Below are 17537 nucleotides of genomic sequence, written 5' to 3'. Positions count from 1 at the left end.
TGGAGGGCTCAGTCTGGAATTGTAGCTCCTGAGACCTCCTGATCCCCCCTGGACAACATTCTGAACATGGACAATTTAGCTTATATGTTTCGAGGTGGGAAGAAGAGGAGGGACGATGGTTAACTTCTTACAGCTACGACAACAGTAATGAATAGATCCATAGATATTAAATGCTGCTTACGAAGCTGTCAGAAACCTCCCAAAACCGAACCCCAGAAGCAACTGTGTCAATCTGTTGATGGCAATGCCCACTGCCAACGAACCTACCATAGGCTTGACAAGCTTTTCTCCGATAAAATACCAAGTATCTTTCTCTCAGGTCAATCCTGACACAGCATCACACAGGAATGCATGGGTGCAAGTCCCCGTTGAAACAGCAGAGTTCATCGAGTTTCTGGGTTCCTGTGGGCCTGCCGAACAATGGAGAACACAGTTTCCAGACTCCTGGGGCTACTTGTTGTGATGTTGTTGTTGCCGTCTGGAGGTCTTCCCCACCCAGGGTGAAAACTATTGTCTTTCTAAGAAGGACAAAAAGGGGCTGGGAAGGGGGGGGGGGGGTGGTGGATAAGGTGGAGGGGGGGACTCTGGTTTTGTCCTGTCATCACCATGTACACCGCACACACACTCACATTCACTCCCTCCCTCACGCACACACAAACACACAAAGCTGGGTATCCGAGCACTGGGGTGTGTCCGTTGCACGGATTCCATCAGCTCAGTGTTCCTTAGTGACAAAGCCTTTGTGACAGCTCCCACCACTACGCCACAATGGTGCTGGAGGCGACCAGCAGCACCAGAGGCAGGAAAGCATAGACGACATGCTAGGGATAAAGTTGTCAAGCGGAGTGACAGTTTTAGAGTGTTGGTTAGAATCCAAACTCTGTGGATTAACCAGAGAGGATTAAACACAGAAAACGGTCCAAAACACAATACATTTGAACGAGAGTCATGTGAGGATATGCAAGAACACATTCAAGTGTGTCTCTGTGTGTGTGTGTCTGTGCATGTTCTGCCACATAAACTTCTTGTGCTGTAAAGAGAATCGTCCCAAGGTTGTATTGGATTTGGCCTGCAACAAAGAAGAACTAAAGCAGAGTTCCAGAAAAAGGAGAGATCAGGATTAGTCATTTAATAAAATAACAATTATTATGGGGAACTAAAACCATGTTGGATTAGTCCTGAGTGTACACTTCCAGAACACTCCGGGGTTTCATGTGAGTTTGTGTGAAGAGGGATCAATGACACCGAAACCGGGAATAGGGGTAAGACTAGACGACTCCTCATCAGCAGTGACAGGTCAGTCAAAACAAATTAATCTACTGTTGCTGTGGTAACGAGGACTTCCATGCTTGTTGCACATCCAAAGGTCTTCCATCACTGTTGCTTAATTAGGGAAAGAAACACTTGAACACTTTTTAAAAGAGCCAAATGTAGAAAGGCTATGCTGCTTTTAGTATTTTGAAACTGCCTTTTGGCAACACTATTAACATCCCAGGCCAAATTTCCACATAATGCCAAACTGGGAAGTGATTTTGAACAATCGTGAGCAGTGTCGGGCTGATGCTATAATATAATCACTATTGTAGATCATGACCAAGACTCAAACACTGGTTCACCAGACCCAGACCCAGACCCACCCCTCGACTCAGACTGATACCCAGACCCAAAAAAATACCCAGACCCTGACCAAAACCAAGACCATTACCCATAACCTGACCCGGATTCTGATCCTTACCCTGACCCTTACACTGAACCAGACCAATACTTAGACCCTGACACTGGTTCACCAAACTGACACTTACCCTGACCATGACACTGACTTTGATTCTGACCCTGATCCAAAATTGGCACTCGACCCTACATGGGGCCCAGGTAGTAAAAGGAACACCAACACCCCTATTATCCAAGTCAGAGAGAACTCACTGTGCACTGGGATCCTGAGAAACATTCACAAATCCAAACTTCTGTTTTCCACTGTTGCAGTTAGCTTGTTGTCTCTTCTATGGTTTGCATTCTTCCACTTCACCTCCCTGGCCAACTACCAGACAGATGCTTTATGGTGTTGCCGTGTGTAGAAAACCAGCCCCCAGCCCAGAGCACTCAGTCACATTTGAGAGATCTGTTGGGATCAGTTTTCAGGGATGAAGACATCTAAATCAAGGGAATTCCTTGTCATTAAAGTCATTTCAGTTGAAATTATTGCATTTTGCATCAGAAGTACGAGCACAAAAAAAGCACTACTAGCTATGGAAGTTTGATTGCTTTTGACGATCCAGGAAGTGCTTTGCAAAGAAAAGGAGGGGAGGAAATGTTCCGGAAAGAACTCACATCAGTGCCTGGGCAGCAGTCACCGGGGAGCCAGTTACCACTGAGGTCTGGGCAGGATGTAGGGCAGGTCAGTGGGTTGACGCTGTCCAGGACCCCAGAGAGAGACAGCTGGTCGGTGCCAGTGAGAGAGAGAGACAGAGAGAGAGAGAAAGAGAGAGAGAGGGAGAGAGCGAGAGAGAGACAGAGAGAGAGAGACAGAGAGAGAGAGAGAGAGAGAGAGAGAGAGAGAGAGAGAGAGAGAGAGAGAGAGAGAGAGAGAGAGAGAGAGAGAGAGAGAGAGAGAGAGAGAGAGAGAGAGAGAGAGAGAGAGAGAGAGAGAGAGAGCGGGGTAGTGGTCTCGATGGTGTTAATTCCTACCGGATCTGCTTGTGAATGCATAGAAGAAGAAAAAGGATCCAGATCTCATCTAACTCAGACAATCAAAGCATGAACATTTCCTTTTGTGAACAAAACACAGTATTAATTTCCTTGTCTGTGTGCTGTAGGAGCGCATTCAATAGATGATCCATATCTTTTGCACACAATCTCTGCACCTGCACTGCGTTTCTGAAAAGGACATCGCAGCAAATGTCCGAAGAAAGCATGGAGCGTAAGCAAAAACAAACCAAAACAAACAGGTAGATCTTTCCATCTGATAAGAATGTAACTTTCCCTTGTCAAGGTATTTGCCCTTCAATAGCATCCACACACACGTACTGTACACACTGAAACACACACACACACACACACATACACACACACACACACAGATGGCCAGGTTTTTCCAAAACCATGGAAGTTGTGTGAGTGATGGTCATATGTTCCGCAGAATGTCCACATAGTTGCTTGGGAATGTGTCAGTTAATAGACAGCTTGCTGAAATTGAGATCATGTTTACAAGGTCACAGAGTCAAAACATCTTTAACAGTGCACTATCAAGCAGAACCACAGGTAGTTCAAATTATTCAACTTTTGTCTCTGAAGTTCAATGAAAATATTCTCTATACAATAAACCCACCAGTACTCAAGCCTCAGGCCAGTGTGGGTGGACTCGGATGGGTTATGAGGGACCGTAGAGTATCAGTGTGTTATGAAGGAGAGAGAATACATACTACAGTCTTCACTCTGGATGTGTCATCATTAAATCTGGACCCAGTCATAAGACCTGGAGTTACAGGTTGAAATCGGACCCATCCACATCATGGTGGGCATAAGGGCATCAACAGTAGGTCAAAGGTCAATATCGTTTTGGTTGCCGTATGAACAGATCTGGGTCAAAGATTATTGGCAAGAACTATTGCAAACGAACTAGGGTGTGTTTAATTTAAGTCACCCAGTCAATTGACACCAATGGAAACAGTCCTAAAAGAACAAATATCAAGGTAAATCAAACTCACCTCAAATACACGGGGAAGAATTTGACTATGCTCTACGTGAGACTGTCCAAAGGCCGTGCAGGTATGAGGACATGCTGGGTTAAACCAGGAATGAAGCAAATGAGTCCCACCTGCCTCAAGTTAGAACACTCCAACGTGCACTTGTGCCCTTTGAAGGTACAACTGCGATGCTCAAAGACATGAATTCGAACAAAGCACTTTGAAATACCGTGGCCAGCTTGCACCTTTGGGAGAGTCACACATGTGGCTGCCAGATAAACTAGAGTCCTGTAGATATATAGGACCACAGCAGGCCTCCATAAAAGAGTTTCCACACAGTGAATGTTTTGGGACGAGGGTTCTCTGTAAGAGAAGTGGGAATACATCTAAAGGAGGAAATTGGGGCCGGCAGGGATGATCATCCAACTTTGGGAGTTTTGTCCAGGATGTATACTGGGAATATACAGGAGGAGTAGGAAGGAGCAAGGTATAAGTCCAGTCTTTAGTCACCTGTTTAATCACACAGGATAAAGGCAGAGATCATCTACGGCAGAGACAACTGCACTCAGCCACAGATGGGTTCAAATCCTGTGGATCTCATAGATTGCCTTGTGGCGAAGTTAACCACTAGCCTAACCACCCAGACGCACAGCATGTCTTCATGAGTGGCTGACGGTCTGGCTGCATTTAAAACCAAATCCTTCATTATTATTACCCTGAGCTGTTCTGAGTGGGAAGCGCAGACCCTGTCATTGTGGAACCATTCATTTCTCTGGGACATTTTAAGGGGGACATATTTCATTTGAACACCTCGGAAAACGTCCCAGAGTCAAAATGAGTGATGTTGCAGGTGTGTCCAGTCAGCTGCCTGTGTAACGAGCGTGGCCGGCTACAGTCTTTAAAGGATAACCCACACACACTCTCCTCCTTCTCTGCTAAAATGTCTGGGGAGACATCCATGACATTACCGTTGATATTAGCCCTGCTGTGTCTGTGTGTGAAAGAGAGGACAGTAGGCCTAACCTCAAGGGGTTCCAAGCTTGTCTTCTTCACATTCTTCTCACCTTCTCCGGATGGGTAGTTAAAAATCGGCCTCTTTCTTGATCACGACCATCACAACCGACACAGAATAGAAAGGTATGCTTCTCACGATCCTTATCATGTAGCTTTGTGCGTGTGTGTTGTATGTTTAATTGTTCATGTATGATAGCAGGTCGCTCTAATGGCGATGTTGTTCTACCATGCATTTGACTTCACGCCTGCAGAGACTATGGGAGATGTCTCTATCTCTCAGTGACAGCTTAAGCCAACAGGAATGTTCTGCGTATCCCCCAGTTGTTCCCTCAAGTACACGCCTACAGGCTGACGATAATAGCATTAGCGAAGGTAACCATTACCATTAGCATCACTGTCTGTCAGATGGGCTGCAGCATAGTCATTAGCAGCGGTTACCACTAGCATGCCATCTAAGATGTGGGTGAGTGGTCACAGTCAAGGGTCTTCTCTTTATGCAATTCTCCATACTACAGTACACCCCTTGTAACGATCTTAAACACAGACAGACAGACACACCCACTTTTACATTTTCCCTGCATGAATACAGCCCACTGACCCCCTACAGGACAGGTCTGTGTTTCCATTTAAAGAGAGATGTTGTTACAGGTGGCCAATCTCACTGACGTGAAAAACCAAGGAACCGCAGAAGACCGCTACAACAAGTCCTCGCCCGTACCATTCTCTGGAGCCCTAAAAACCACTTAGAAAATTCGAACACATGTTGAATTGGAAACTTTTCTGACAACATTTCTGAACTTGTATTTGATCAGAACTCCCCATACTTTGAATATCAGTGTTAAACCTCTACCATTTGCACAAAGTTTACATCTAAATGTCGGTAGTCACCTACCTAGTAAGATGTCCGAAGTGGATATCAAAACCCTTACCATAACCTTTACCCTTCATGGCTTCACAGTTACTTCCTCACAGAGAGATATTCTGGATGCACCAGTCTGGAGTGAAGTGCACTTTGGCTGCGTGCATATGTGATAAGTGCTGGTATTTTAGTCTGCATGTAGGTCCTGGTCATTTTTCAGTTTTTTACAGGTCATAAAAGTGCAAGCTTTCAAGTGATATATCATACATTGAAATCTGAACATTTTTGAAGCAAAGAGAGCTTATTTGAATGTTGGTACCTCATAAATCAACTAGCGGAGAAAATCCCCTGGAAAGATTTTTTACTCTTTCACACTTTCTACAGGCTGTTAATGGGTGGGAACAAAAGCAGGTTAACTCCACCACCAACCATGGACATCTGCATTGCAACTGCGCTAGCTAACTGACATAGCTAACAACTGGCAAAGAAAGGCATACAAACTCTTATTATCGTATTATTAACACATAATCTTATTAACATATATTAATGTTATTAAAGGATTTATTAACTATTGAATAACACTTACTGTAATGCAAGCCCCTGGATCTTGGTGTTGTCTAACAAACACCTATTGGCTGTCTGTTATCTTTGTTTTTCTCTTTTCACTATAAACACCATCCTATGACCTTCATGCCTCAGTGAGACTTTTCTAGTAACGCTGTGTGTCTGCACTGGTCATTTTTACGTTGAAGTGTTTGTCAAATAATCTCTAATTAGCTGGTTGATACTTATAAACCCAGAACCTTAACTGAGAGCCAGACAATTCCAGTGGAAACAGAACTTTCTTCCACAACAGCCCACCTCAGATAGAGGTTGCTTGACAAAAATATTTCTTCATGCAGTGGTGCACTCCTTACAATCTAGAGATGGTGGCAGGAAAGAGAAATGAAACAAAGTACGGAAATAAAGAGAGTATGAGAGAAACAAACACTAATCTACAGGACAAAAAAGCATTTAGCGTCTGCTAAATGAATAAATGTAAATGTAAAAAGTCAACAAACCATTTTACAATATCAAATGATTGCTGTAAGTTACACCACTAAATGAAAGGCACCCATTAGAAGCTTTCCCAAAACAAAGAATGACTTGGGCTACTCAAGCCTGATGAGGGTGTAGAGTGTGGTGTACACTGTAGAACAATTCTAACAGGGTTTCGTGATCTTCACACAACGTTTAGGCTTCCCTACATAGAGCTGGTTTGAGAATATGACACAAACACATACAAAGATTGTCATCGCAGCGTCACACTGCCTGAGAGCGTAGACCGAGGGAGTGTGCAAAAAAAAGAGAGGAAAAGAGGCAGAAGATGGGTAAGAAAGAAAAACACAGAGATAAAGAGAGGCATGAGAAAGACCGAGGAAAAGAGAGGAAGGCGTGGGGAAAGAGTGCAAGAGTGAAAGAGAGAAAGGGGAGAGTGAGAAAGAGACAAGGAAATTAGGAGGGAAAAAAAGGTGATATTTGTTCCGCGTGTACCATATGGTGCGTACTGCTGCGTGCTGAAGACGTGCTGATGTCAACGTCCTCTGCAGCTCCTAGCTACAACATGACTGTGCTCTGACATGTCGGTTCAAGGCTACGGTGCCTGAACCAAGTTTAGATTCATTAACCCTAAACCAACAGGTTTATCAAACCCTTAATACATGTTTTGATTGGTAAATATTTCTAACCATCATCAATGACTGCAAATAAAAAGACGTATTAAAAGAAAAACAAAGGAAAAATGGCAACAGCTCAAACACTTTTTTTTTTACTGTAACTGTATTGCTTTAATGTTTTTTTTTCTCCTTAGGAACAGGTAAGCCATGACAATATAATGCAAATGATGAAAACAAAAAATTATGAGAGCCTTGTGTACATCTCTAGCTAGCATTCACACATTCAGTCTTTTCTGCACAAGGCCTCAAACTCTTCCGCCACACAAACAAACACATTGATAACTATTCACCTAACGCCAACAGACCTAATGTGGTATCGCGAGTTTAAAGTATGAATGACATATTTTAAAAATGTTATCTCTAATGATTTGTTGTTTTTTCATATGATCATGTTTTAACAGACTCAGATATGGATACCAAAACAATATTGTTAAAAAAATCTTGAACAACGCTATGACCAATAATATTGCATTGGACCTCTTGGCGACAGGTAAAATGGTACCATACATTCCTTATCCTTTGCTTTTAACACTGACAACTGAGATAATGTAGTTTAAAACATGAAAGATTGTATGAAACATACATTCAAAAAGAATAAATAAGAGAATAAATAATGATGTGAGGGATTTAATATACAGCTTTGGGACTTGGCTAAACAAAGATGGTACAATGGAACTTCAATAATTACTGAAAGAACTGGAATAATATGAATCAATGGAAATGTAACTTTCACTTCTGACATTCAATGAAATCAAAGTTGATATGTTCATATGTTTGTATTGTTTTGCTGTTGTTGGTAATGTGATATTCCACGTGCATGTAGGTAAGTGCTTTTTACTTCTATTTTTGGGGTAAGACGTGGTTGTTATGGAAATTACAAGGACATTTGTCAGTAATTGCAACGTGTTTGACACAAGTTGTCGATCTGCATAAGTACCAATGAAAAGCAAGTGACAAATAACAGACAAATGACCCCAACTGAGATATTTTGGCTTCATATGGCAAAGTTCATGAAAAAAGCAAAACCTGTGGACAGTATAGATGTGCTTGGATCTTTGGCAAATAATAATATTATCATAACGGATGCATACCATTGCTTACATATTGCATTTAAGGTTGGCTTATCAGTCCAGTCATCCTCATGCTTCCCATACAAACCTGCATCTGAAACCTTATCAAACAGCTGCCCCCAGATCTACAGACATCAGTTACGCAAAGTCAACAAAATTGGTGCACTGTTTTTAGACAGCAACGTTTTAAACAGCAACGTTTTAAAACAAACCCTTGCATTTTGTCGTTGAGAGCTAAGCTGTCCATGCACTTGTCCTGTAAGAGTCCTCTGGGTCTGTCCCATACCCACACATGCCCTACAACATCGCTCTCAGAGAACACAAAGACAAAACAAAACATGGAGATCTGAATAAAGAGACAGGGACACAGTAATGTACACCATGTATATTCAGACGCCTTTCAAAGCCTTTCTGACTTTGAAATCATTAGCCAAAATAAGTATATCTTTTTTCTCAACCCTTTAAGTAAATCTACTCTATGTAGACTGTACAATATATGTATATATGACTTGTAACCATGAGGGAACTAAGCAACAAAAATAAATACTTTTTCGCTATGTCACCTTTCAAAGTAGTTTATCTATATACATTTAACAATATCGTTTTTTTTTCTCTAGCTTATGGAGGACAGTGAGCGTTTGTTTGTGTGTGTAACTAGCAGGCCTTTTCACACAGTGTGGAAACGTCTAGGTAATTTTTTTCTTCCATTTTTTCGGCTACAGGTATCTAAATGCAAATCAGAGAAAAATGTTGATTCACCGTTGGGTTTGAAAAACAAAAACAAAGACTTTCCTTGATACAGTGAAAGGTAACCCTGGTTCAAGATGGGATAAAAGGGAGTAGAAATATTGCATCTCATCACCGGGTAACTACGTCAACAATGAGTTGTCTACCAGTTCTTCTTTTTAGAACTCAGAGAAGAGTACAAAAATTTAGTTTTCATGCAGTCTTTCACAAGTCAAACAACCTCTAACGCCCCCCCCCCATATGTCTAAAGGGGGTTCAAATCGTCTTCATTGCACACAGCATAGAATAGAGTCTTGGTGATGTTGAACATAGCTTAGAGGGAGGGAGGGGTGCACTGGGACTAAAACATGCAGGACAGTGCATAGGCTCAGGCCTCAGGACCTGTCCCTGGGTGTCTCAGTGTGTTCAGTAGCAGTTGCAGTGTGAGAGTAGCCAGTCCAGCAAGCAGGAGTTGAAGGATCAGTCCCTGGGAGGAATGGCCCGACAGCTACCCCTAGTGGACAGGAGGTTTCAGCATAATGCAGAGCAAAGCCAGATCCAGGAAGCACAAGTGAAAACAGCAGAATACCCACATGACCTCCCCCGCATTCCACGGGCAAGATGAATCCATTTCCACCAGATCAGATCAATAGAATCAATGAGTTCGGGGACTGACTGGTCATCCCTGGACCTCAGACAGAAAATCTCTCTGGCTTAGTTGGACCACAGTGCGGTGTTCGATGAGTTTGGTCTGCTATGTGAAGTTGAGCCCTTAACAACATACACCAGGCCTAGAAATGTCCACTTGAGGGTTCACTAATGACTTTTGTAGAGGGTTTAAGGACCAAGCTTAAAGATCGAGCTAACATGCAAAATGTCATTAAATACTCTTTTGTAATGAGCCATAGAGGCCAACTTTTTTTCTGAAGACAGAAGAGTTTACGAAGCATTCTTTCTTTTTTTGATAGCTTTTGTTCTTTTTTTGTTTTGTTTCTCAAAGAACCATCTATTCAAAAAGAAGAAAAGAAAAAAAACATAAAATGGCTTAAATTGACCATCTGATAATTATTTGTTCTGAGTGCTACCTTTGGTTAAATCAATCCAAAAAACCTGAAAAATGTCAGTGTACTTTTCCTCTCACTGAACGGTGCATTTCCTTTAGTCCTTAATGAGCTAACAGCCTCTTCCTCAAGTTGTTCTGTTGGGGAAAGAAGTTCCCTCCGTCTCCTCAGTTCATCATCTTACAAATCCACCCCACACATCCTCAGCCGCCATCTTGAAACATCTCCAAGTCCTTCAGACATTAAATAAACATCTTCGAAGTAAATAATTTGAAAAAGATCAACCGACAACAAAAGAGGAGGGAAATAATTATCAAACACAATTGAATGAAAGTTAAATAAATGTGAAAAAATTGCATCCTCCCCCAAAAAAAAGACAAAAAGAAGAAAAGCCTTAAAAAAGGAAAAATATCTAAATGGCTGCCGACGGGTTTAGATGGGAGATGGGTTTCATCGCCTCATCACCTTGGAGACAAAACTGACAATGGCGGAGGCGGGCTGGTCAGGATCGAGCTCTGCAAACAGATGGCTGACGTTGTCTGTTGTGCTGCCCTGCTTCCTCGCCACAAACCCAAAAAGCCTAGAGGAGGGAGGGAGGGAGGGAGGGAGGAGAGGGAGGAGTGGAGAAAAAAGACAAGAAAAAGCCAGGGATGACAAATATGACCCATAATGAATTGTTTTACTGATTCATTTTTTTATTATTCGACTACTGATCACCAGATCAGACAACCCTTCGGAAGGATCAGTTAACCTACAGTACACAAAGAGCCCCGTCGACACTTTCCTTATCTGGACATCATGTATATTTAGACATGAAACATGCCAGAACATGGGAGACTTACTTTACAGATTCTCTTGTCTCCTGGCCCCACCTGAGGATAAAAAGCAGTAGATTCAGATTTGCACTAAAGCTTGTTATGGCGTGATGAACCACATAGTAGCCACACCTAGTAAGCTAACAGCAAGTAAAGATGATACAAAAAATGACGTAGTAATACAATCATTATTGCATGTTTTCCATCTTTCCAACAAGCATATGAGATAAAACCATTTCAGTAATGCCAAATTATGCAATCATAATTTCAAATGCAAACGAACTGTCATCATCAAGTGGAAAGACAACATAGAAACTACAGTAAAGCATATTTTTAAACATACTTCCTGTTCTGGGGGTCGATGTCGCAGTAGGTAACTGTGCTGATAGGGTAGTGCCGTCTGAAGAAGATCCTAACGTGATAACAACAAGGCATTCAGCATTGATTCTCTCCCTTTGAAAAACGGCAATTTCGACAATGTGCCTACAATTTGTGTGGCTGTGCGGGGCTGTCTATGTGTGTGTACAGTATGTGTGTGCGTGTACTCACTTTCTCTGACTGTCAGTGAGGGTGATGCCCTGTGAGGACACTTTGAAGTGGACGGTGGTTGCTGTAGGCAACGGGTCGGAGGCCAGCGTTTGGCTAATGGCCTTGGCCACAGCCTGAGGGCCCGTCAGAGACTCCATGTCCACCGAGTTAATGTAGAGAACGTTGCATGCTGGGAAAACAGGTGGACAGATAAATATTCTGCATGCCGTATGCTTTTGACGTCTTAGTATTACACAAGTCAAAGAGGGTTGAATCAACAATTACAATGAGGATTCATTTCTCTTTTCATCGAATCAAAGAATGACTGTGGGAGCTGCCAAAGCTCAGTGCCATGCATGATGTTATTATTAACAATTCCTCATGCAGGGAAGCTTGAGAATGAGTACCATGTGACAAAATGAAAGAGATGCGCTGGGGTATGCAAGTCTCTGTTAAGAGATTATCAAGAGATTATCAGGGTCTAGTGGAGGTACTTTCAGTAGAAAGTAAAAGCTCTTCATCCAAACTCTAGTATGTGGCCAAGGCAGGCATGCCATTTACAAGCCTGGCTGATGAGCGCTGTAAGGAGTGTCCTATCAGCAGCCAACTGTGGTCAGTCAGGAGCTCATGCAGTAAAGGGTTCAAGGTCAAGAGGTCAACGTGTAACCTCTGTATTTACCATGAGCTTCCTCTGGGGGCTTCTGGGATACTGGAACATAAGAAATGTGAAGAAAATAAACAGACTGATGGATGGATGGATGGATAGATGATTGGGGTGCTGCACAGCAGGTCTGAGTGTTGAAGAGAGATACAGTGAATAGCTACTCTCTGTAGGTCTGACTGAATACCACTGCTGTCTGGGAGGAAGACTAGGCAACTAGCTGACTGGATGTGATTGGAAGCGGTTTGGAAAGATGTTTGGCTGATTGGTAGATGGGGGAGTCCTTACCTGCTCCCTGCTGCAGGAGTTCAGCCACAGAGTCAGTGGGCGTGGCCAACTCCAGGGCCTCCTTGTTCGGATCTGTGAGTGACAGACAGCACAGCCAATTACAAAAGGTCCTAGTCACACGATGCCCTCGGCAAGACTCAAACAGTAGAAAGAGGAGAAAAGGAGGTACACTGTCAAACTTTGATTAAGGAATGGAAGGTGAGATACGGTAGGGATGGAGAGAAGGAAACAGGGAAGGGCTAAAGGCTGTTCACTGGGATCAGAAAGGATTGACAGTGGCTCCCAGACACAAGAAGGGTCTAATATCTGTGTTTCTGGTGACATTGAGATGAATAATGGTGTCAAAAAGTATTACTTCAGACTCAAAGACAGCTGGGGTTGTTTTTCAACTTTGGGCCTCAAGTACAGTTGCTTGAGAACATTCTGCATCAAAGGCTGGGGAGTAATTGCGTGGAAGGAGGAGGGGGCGACGAGGGGGTTTTCTGCTGGCAGACAGGGGAGGCTAGCGACGGCTAACGTTACACTAGCTGAGCATAGCCAGAGGTTTGAACAGTGAAAAGGCTAGTGTGGGGTTTTCCACAATGTTTTAGAGGATGTTCTAAAATAATGTGCTAATTACATAGATGTTGGGGCAGGCTTTGCTTTACTGTTTTCTATGTTGTTAAGCAAGTGTTTGAAAGTTAAGAATACAGGACCTTTTTATTCTTTCTTTTGTCTCTTGGCATTTTACTTTGCACTGTGCTAGATATACTCTTAATAAGCTTTTTGCTGAGCTGATGAATGAAAACCTTTATTGCCCCGAGGGGAATTTGTTCTGCACCAAGAGCTTGAAAACAAAGATACACTCAACACTGCATCTAAACATAACTAACTGCTAAACGGTATTCTTTTACAAGCAATGTCACAGAGGGCTTCACATACTGCCTCAGCCAACCTAAACCCTCAATGGATCAAAAACCCTTTTGATTCCATTATCTTCAACACCAGAGAGATAGGGCGTGAAGGAGAGAAGGATGGAAGGATACATGAACAGATGGAGGGAGAGCTGACCTTTGGTGGGTATCATCAGCTTGCAGGGCAGAGCCAGAGGAGTCATAGAGTGTTGGTACACCAGGGCAGACAGGCATCCTGCACACACACACACACACACACACACACACACACACACACACAGACACACACACAAATACATACAGATTATCGAAAGACTTGCACTTACACAAAAACAAGGTAGATGGCACCAGTTAGGCACAGTACAGTGCTAGTTACTGTGGATTCTACTCACCGAAGTAGGGTTCGTTGGGGCAGCCCTTCAGACGAACACCTTTGGCACTCGTCTCAATCAGGAAGTGCCTCACCAGCTCGTTCGTAATGTCGCCAACTGGCCCAGGAAGCAACGAAAGTGAACATCATTGAACATTCACATATCGAGTAGAAGGCTGAGGTGTGTGAAGGTAGATGTGTGTTGGGCTAAAACGGTGTGTGTGTGTGTTACCTTTCTTGTTCTGCTGCACGGTGGGAGGGGGGCAGGCCACCTTCATGGCCAGGCCGTAGGCCCCTCTGAACGAGTGGCTATCTCTGATAACAAACGCCCCTGGCTCACGGTCCTTCAGCACACTGATAGCTGAGGGGAGGAAAGGAAGACAACATATACTGAGTATATTATGTTTATTATTATTATTATTATTATGCTCCTTCCTTCCCCCCCTCTCACCTTCCTCCTGCCATAACCCTGACTTCTCCTATCATATCCTATCTTTCCCCTTGTCCTCTCCCTTTCCTCCCCTCTGCCCTTCTTCCTTTCCTCTCCCCATCCTCTTCTCCTCACCACTTCCTCCTCCCTTTTTGGCTCTCTCCTCCCTCTTCTCCACAAACTCTTCCTCCGCCCCTGTCCTCATTCCTTCACCTTCTTCCTTCCCTCTTCCTCCTCCCCTTTCCACTCTCCCCCTCCTCTTCTCATTTCCCCCTTCCTCTTCTCCTCTAACCATCCTCTTCCTCACCTCTCTTCCTCCCCTGCCCTTCCTCTCCTCCTCCCCTCTCCTCGTCCTCCTCCCCTCTCACCTTGTTCTCTTGAGATGTCAGGCTTGTACCAGAACTTTGAGGTGTCCTGAACAAACTTCACGTTCATCTTGATGTCTGGGTAGCCGTCTGCTAAGGGACACACAGGCAGAACACACACTGGTCACAGCCTCTGACGAGACACACATCACGCCTGCTTCAGGGGCTGTCGCAAATACACACCAGCTGAGAACAACGTCTCGACTGGGACGAGAACTCTCGTTACAGGAAATAGCTAGGGCCTGTGTCTCACCATAGATGGAGAACTTTGAGAGGTCTGGCAGGGTGTGCGAGCCGCTCACACTGGGCGTGCTGCCCCCGCTGGCTGGAGCAGATGTCGCAGCCTTCCCCTCCAGCGAACCGTACGATATGCCACCGTTGGGTCCGTCCCGGTCACCGCTGGGCATGCGCCTCTTCTCTGGGAGCACCGGCTGCGGCGACACTGGGAAAGAGGGGGTGGGGGGTGCCCCCTGTCTGTCGTCAGGGGTGCTGCTCCCGCTCCCCATCCCGTGGCGGCCCATCAGGGGACTGGGCGGGACAGGCGCTGCACTTTTGTGGCTCCTGCCAACCAGAGGGCTGCCAGGGATGCCGCCTCTGCTCCCATTGGCTGGAGCGGCGTGCCGGGCTAGGGCCGGGCTCGTCTGATTGGCCAGGCGGCGCTGGAGGGCGGGGCTAGGGGGGGTGTTGGTGGCAACAGTGCGGTGGAGGGTGTTGGGGCTGCCGGGGACTGTGTGGACCCCCATGATGTTGACCTGTGACCCCTCAGGGGAAGGGGGGCGTTGGTGGTAGGGGGGACCCGAGTCGGGGGCATTCTGGACTCTGGGTGGGGAGTGTTAGACAGAATCATACATGGGACCAATAGGAAACCCTTGTCTCATACTGTAGAATAAGTGGGCGAGGGAGACAGAGAGAGAGAGAAAGAGAGAGGGTGGGGGGAGGGGGAGAGTTAAAGGTAGTGAGAGACAGAGAAAGAGGGAGAGAAAAGTAGACTAAGAGACAGAAAGAAAGAAAGATAGAAAGAAAGAAAGGAAGAGAGGACCTCGCTAGAGATGAGATGAGAGAATGAGAGAGACTTCAGACTTAAATCCAGTGTTGGACTCACCTGTCTGGACTCCTGGAGGAGAGGGGGTTGAAAGAGTGTGCATGGCCATCTGAGGAACACACACACACACACACACATAGTTAGTACCTTGACGACAGAAAATTATAGATGGCTCCCATATGGTGTAAACAAACATGTTATGCTCATATAAGGCTGTAGGCTGTACCTCGAAGACTGTAACACAAAGGCTGTACCACAAAGACTGTATCCCAAAGGCTAACGTGATGAGAAAGACAGGGGGAAGAACAAAGAGGTGTGTGTGTGTCGGAGGGGGGGGGGGGGTTGCTATAGAAATGGCCTTACCTTGCTCGCTGTCACTCACAGATTCAGAGTCTGACAGCGGAGAGAGAGCGGGAGATAGAGAGAGGTGGAAAGGAGTGAGTGGATGAGAAAGAAGAAGAGAGAAGGAAACCAGTGAATGCAAAGCAAGAGATCGATAAGGGTTGGGTGGGGGGGGGCTATCATTTGTGTGGGTGTGATTGATGCATGATGTGTGTGTGTGTGTCTACGGACCTGATGCACCATGGAGCATTTCTGTCGGGTTGTGTGGCTTCAGTCCCAATGTTGAGAGGGGAGTTCGGACCAAGCCAGGGGGAGACCTCGCTACAGGTGGACAAACAAAGAGAGATTGAGAGAGAGAGAGAAAAAATACATGATAGACATGACTATTAACCTTAACCTAAGTAGCATAACAGACTTACAAGTAACAGCACAGACTCAGTAACATACTATACACACTAAACACACACACACACACACTACAAATTATCCAACACACACACACACACACACACACACACACACACACACACACACAGACAGCTTAGAGCACATGTTTAACACTACACCATAACATCAGCAGCAGGTCACAGAGATGAACATGATGACATCATTACCCCCTGGTCATGCAGGGCTAGGACAGGGACATGCAGCACAAACATTCACTACTGATCTCCTACTCTGGGAGAGATGGAGTGGGGGGAGAGAGAGGGAGGAAGTGGAGAGAGAGAGAGAGAGAGAGAGAGAGAGAGGGAGTGGAGAGAGAGACAGGGAGAATGTGCAGAGAGATGAGTGAAGTGGGGAGAGAGAGAGGGAGTGGAGAGAGAGACAGGGAGAATGTGCAGAGAGATGAGTGAAGTGGGGAGAGAGATGGAGGGAGTGGAGAGAGAGAGAGACAGAGAGAGAGAGAACACAAGAGGGAGGTATAGAGGGAGAGGGAAACCCCACTCCGTGATGTCATACAGCTGGAGTCAGTGTCAGAGAGAGAAAGACAGCATGACCATGGTAATCCCAGCAGGGTTGGGGCCCTTTAAAGGAAAAATACATTCAAATCCAAACAAAAACAAACAAAGAATCCCCATTAATTCTTTGTTTGTCTGCGAGGCAGACTAGCAGTGCTAAAGGCAAGGCGGGCGTGGAGGGTAGATGTAGCGGTGTTTGAGAGGCAGTAAGAGAGTGGGGGTGGGCATGTTCTTACCAGCCTGACAGACTGAATGCCACAATGACTATTCCTTCCTTCACTCACCAGCCTGCCCCTCTCTACACAAGGTCAACCAACTGGCCCAACTGGAACCCACAAACGATCAATCCTCAGCTGAGAACAACCAATCTCATGAGGTCTAGCAAACGGATGTCAATCGTCAATGTCAATCAGACAATGCTGATTGGACAGTCCGTGAGGTACACTTGGGCCCCCACTCTGGTCTACAGGAGAGAGAGGCTGATGGGTGGAGTACAACAGGATGTGGTCAGAACGGGCAAGCTTTCCAGGTCAGGCGCTTACTGCCAGCACAGCGTGTTTGTTCACCTCCGGCACAGGAGAGGGGAGGGGGGGGGGGGTGGGCAGGGGGGAGGGGGGGAGGTGGGACGGGGGACGGGGGGACAGGCGGGCGTGCGACTGGTGTTCCTCAAAGACATTGTCGACAACCCTACAGAGAGCAGCATCCAACACACCAGT

The 17537-nt window shown here is 45.2% G+C and overlaps 1 protein-coding gene across 1 annotated transcript in view; it reads right to left on the bottom strand.

Annotated features, from left to right (window-relative positions):
• Positions 1-7371: 7371 nt before the first annotated feature.
• LOC136966521 (tensin-1-like) overlaps positions 7372-17537 on the bottom strand; it is a 38917-nt gene continuing 28751 nt past the window's right edge. Inside the window, exons 8-21 of the mRNA XM_067261028.1 lie at positions 16094-16183; positions 15884-15913; positions 15581-15629; positions 14732-15297; positions 14482-14568; positions 13916-14044; positions 13706-13801; positions 13471-13548; positions 12421-12492; positions 12151-12180; positions 11493-11661; positions 11287-11355; positions 10971-11000; positions 7372-10708 (exon numbers count right to left, since the gene is read on the bottom strand). Coding sequence (XP_067117129.1) covers positions 10579-10708; positions 10971-11000; positions 11287-11355; positions 11493-11661; positions 12151-12180; positions 12421-12492; positions 13471-13548; positions 13706-13801; positions 13916-14044; positions 14482-14568; positions 14732-15297; positions 15581-15629; positions 15884-15913; positions 16094-16183 — 1625 coding nt within the window. The 3' untranslated portion in view covers positions 7372-10578. The remainder of the gene's footprint in view (positions 10709-10970; positions 11001-11286; positions 11356-11492; positions 11662-12150; positions 12181-12420; positions 12493-13470; positions 13549-13705; positions 13802-13915; positions 14045-14481; positions 14569-14731; positions 15298-15580; positions 15630-15883; positions 15914-16093; positions 16184-17537) is intronic.

This window comes from Osmerus mordax, chromosome 22, assembly GCF_038355195.1.
Source record: "Osmerus mordax isolate fOsmMor3 chromosome 22, fOsmMor3.pri, whole genome shotgun sequence".
NCBI classification, from domain to species: domain Eukaryota; kingdom Metazoa; phylum Chordata; class Actinopteri; order Osmeriformes; family Osmeridae; genus Osmerus; species Osmerus mordax.
This window is presented reverse-complemented; position numbering and strand designations above follow the sequence as displayed.